At 56.6% G+C, this 2,464-nt stretch overlaps 1 protein-coding gene across 1 annotated transcript; it reads left to right on the top strand.

Annotated features, from left to right (window-relative positions):
* The first annotated feature begins 1,605 nt into the window (after positions 1-1,605).
* Positions 1,606-2,143, top strand: LOC136532948 (uncharacterized). The gene is made up of 2 exons (XM_066525526.1): positions 1,606-1,852; positions 1,950-2,143. The coding sequence occupies exons 1-2, from the start codon at positions 1,606-1,608 to the stop codon at positions 2,141-2,143; spliced, it is 441 nt and encodes a 146-aa protein (XP_066381623.1).
* Positions 2,144-2,464: the final 321 nt, after the last annotated feature.

The following is a 2,464-nucleotide window of genomic DNA, read 5'->3' as shown; positions in this document are numbered from 1 at the left end:
CCATGGCCCGCGAGGTGAACCAGAGGATCGTCGAGGATGACGGGGGCCTCCCGCATTTCACCCACGTGAGCCAGAACATAGCGGCCATGGTAGCCTTGCTCCGAGGGCTCCCTGAGCCCATGATGCTAGAGGACCATTGGACTCACCGAGAGATCCGCACGTTACTCAAGCACGCCACGGTGCAGCAACCAGAGATCTCGTTGTCCCAACGACGCGAGCTCGACGTTGATCGCCATGCGCCCTCGGGGCAACATGCCAAGGATGTCTCCGTCCACCAGGCATCGCATAATGATGGACAGAGGGTTGTGGTCCCGGTGCACGAGCGCCTTGACCGCAATTGCGACGCCCGTGACACTCTGAACGCCCGTAGGTGTGCCCACGGTGGCAAAAGGGATAGGGCCAGCCATGGCTACCACCCTCGCCACGGTGGGCGCTATGACAACACTGAGGACTAGAGCCTAAGCCCCGACCTACTAGGGCTTTAGGCTTTTGGTCGCCACATCCTCAACGTGCCCTTCCAGCCACGGTACCGGCCACCGACCAACATCCCAAAGTACTCCGGGGAAACGAACCCTGAAGTGTGGCTTGAGGACTATTGGCTCACTTGCTAGGCTGGTGGCACAGATAGTGACATCTTCATTATCCACAATCTCCTCCTGTTCCTCGCCAACTCGGCATGAACATGGTTGGAGCACCTTCTGCCCAACCGCATCCACAATTGGTCTGACTTGAAGGAGATTTTTGTGGGCAACTTGCAGGGCACCTCGCATGCCCTAGAAACCCATGGGACCTCAAGAACTGTCAGCAAAAGTCTAGAGAAACACTTCATGAGTACATCCAACGCTTTTCTCGGTAGTGCAACGAGCTGCCCGACATCACCGACATAGACGTCATCGGGGCCTTCCTATTTGGGACCACCTGCGAGTCCCTGGTCCACAAGTTGGGCTGCAAGGGTCCAAGGACCACCAAGGTGCTCCTCGACATCGCCACTAGCCATGCATCGGGCAAAGAGGCGGTCGGAGCTTTCTTCGACCGCTCCAAGGGCAAGGCAAAGCGGGATGACGACAATGGCAAGGGCGCCTCCAACCATCCCCATAAGAAGAAGAACAAGCAACGGTGCGAGAGCTCACTTGTGGCCACTGCCGACCGAAAAGGGGGGGTCATAAGCCCACCGAGGGCACCCTCGACCACTTTGAAAAGCTGCTCGAAGGACCGTGCCTGAACCACGCCTTCCCCGTCAAGCACTTGTACAAGGACTGTGCCCTCATGAAGTGGTTCTTGTCCGGTGGCGCCAGCAAAGGAGAGTCGAAAAAAGACCCTAGGCAGATAATGGACGATGTCGATGGGAAGGATGACGGCTTCCTGACCCCCAATGGATACCTCATGATCTTTGGGGGGTCCACGGCCTATGACTCCAAACGCTAGCAAAAGCTGGTGCACCGTGAGGTCTACACGACCGAGCCCGCCGTGCCCTCCTTTCTCTGGTGGTTGGAGTCCGCCATCACCTTCGACCGGACTGACCATCCTGATAGCATCCCTCAGCTGGGAAGGTACCCACTCATCGTTGACCCGATCATTGGTAAGAAGCGGCTTACCAAGGTACTGATGGACGGTGGCAGCGGCCTCAACATCCTATACACCGAGACGCTCGACGCCATTGGCATTGACCGATCGTGCGTCCGATCAACCAGGGCACCCTTCCATAGCATCATGCTGGGGAAGCAGGCCATGCCGCTCGGGAAGAATGATCTGCCCGTCACTTTTGGGAATCCAATCAACTACAGGATGGAGACCCTTACGTTCAAAGTGGTTGGGTTCCATGGGACATACCACGTGATCCTCAGGTGGCCATGTTATGCGAAGTTCATGTTCATCCCAAACTACACCTACCTAAAGCTAAAAATGTCGGGCCCATGTGGGGTCATCATCGTCGGCACTTCTTTTCCAAGGTGCCTACGAGTGCGAGGTGGAGTGCTGCGAGCACGCCGCTGCAATCATCGCCTCCACCGAGCTTGAGGCAATCTGGGAGAGGACCGCTGAGGAGCCCTTGGACTCCAAGTGGTTGGCTGGGTCCTTTGAGCCTGCTGAAGATGACAAGGAGATCCCCGTGGACCCTAGCAGCCCTGACGGCAAGGTGCTCTAGATCGGCACCACGCTTTCCTCCAAATAAGAAAGCGCGCTCGTCGACTTCCTCTGCGCCAATAGAGATATCTTTATGTGGAAACCCTCAGACATGCTGGGCATTCTGAGGGAAGTCACTGAGCATGCCTTGAAGATCAGGCACCCAGCGCAGGCCGTACTTGTCACCTTCTACAGTGCTAGCAAGGCTCGTATGAAGGAAAAGAAAGGCACGGCGGTCCGAGAGGCTTTCTTCCCCTTGACTTTTACCCCTTTGTCTCTCTCTCTTCTTCTCTGTAATCTGCTCATCCCCTTGGACTATAAAAGGGGAAGCAGGACGCCCCCT

This window comes from Miscanthus floridulus, unplaced genomic scaffold (assembly GCF_019320115.1).
Source record: "Miscanthus floridulus cultivar M001 unplaced genomic scaffold, ASM1932011v1 fs_742_7_8, whole genome shotgun sequence".
Classification (NCBI taxonomy): domain Eukaryota; kingdom Viridiplantae; phylum Streptophyta; class Magnoliopsida; order Poales; family Poaceae; genus Miscanthus; species Miscanthus floridulus.
Note: the sequence above shows the minus strand (reverse complement) of the source record. Positions and strands in the feature narration are given on the sequence as shown.

Excerpts from the sequence above, each read along its gene's own strand:
- LOC136532948 (XM_066525526.1), top strand. The coding sequence starts at position 1,606 with ATGGACGGTGGCAGCGGCCTCAACATCCTATACACCGAGACGCTCGAC. Across the intron at positions 1,853-1,949 it reads CGTGATCCTCAGGTGGCCAT|GTGCCTACGAGTGCGAGGTG; the intron begins GTTATGCGAAGT and ends TTCTTTTCCAAG.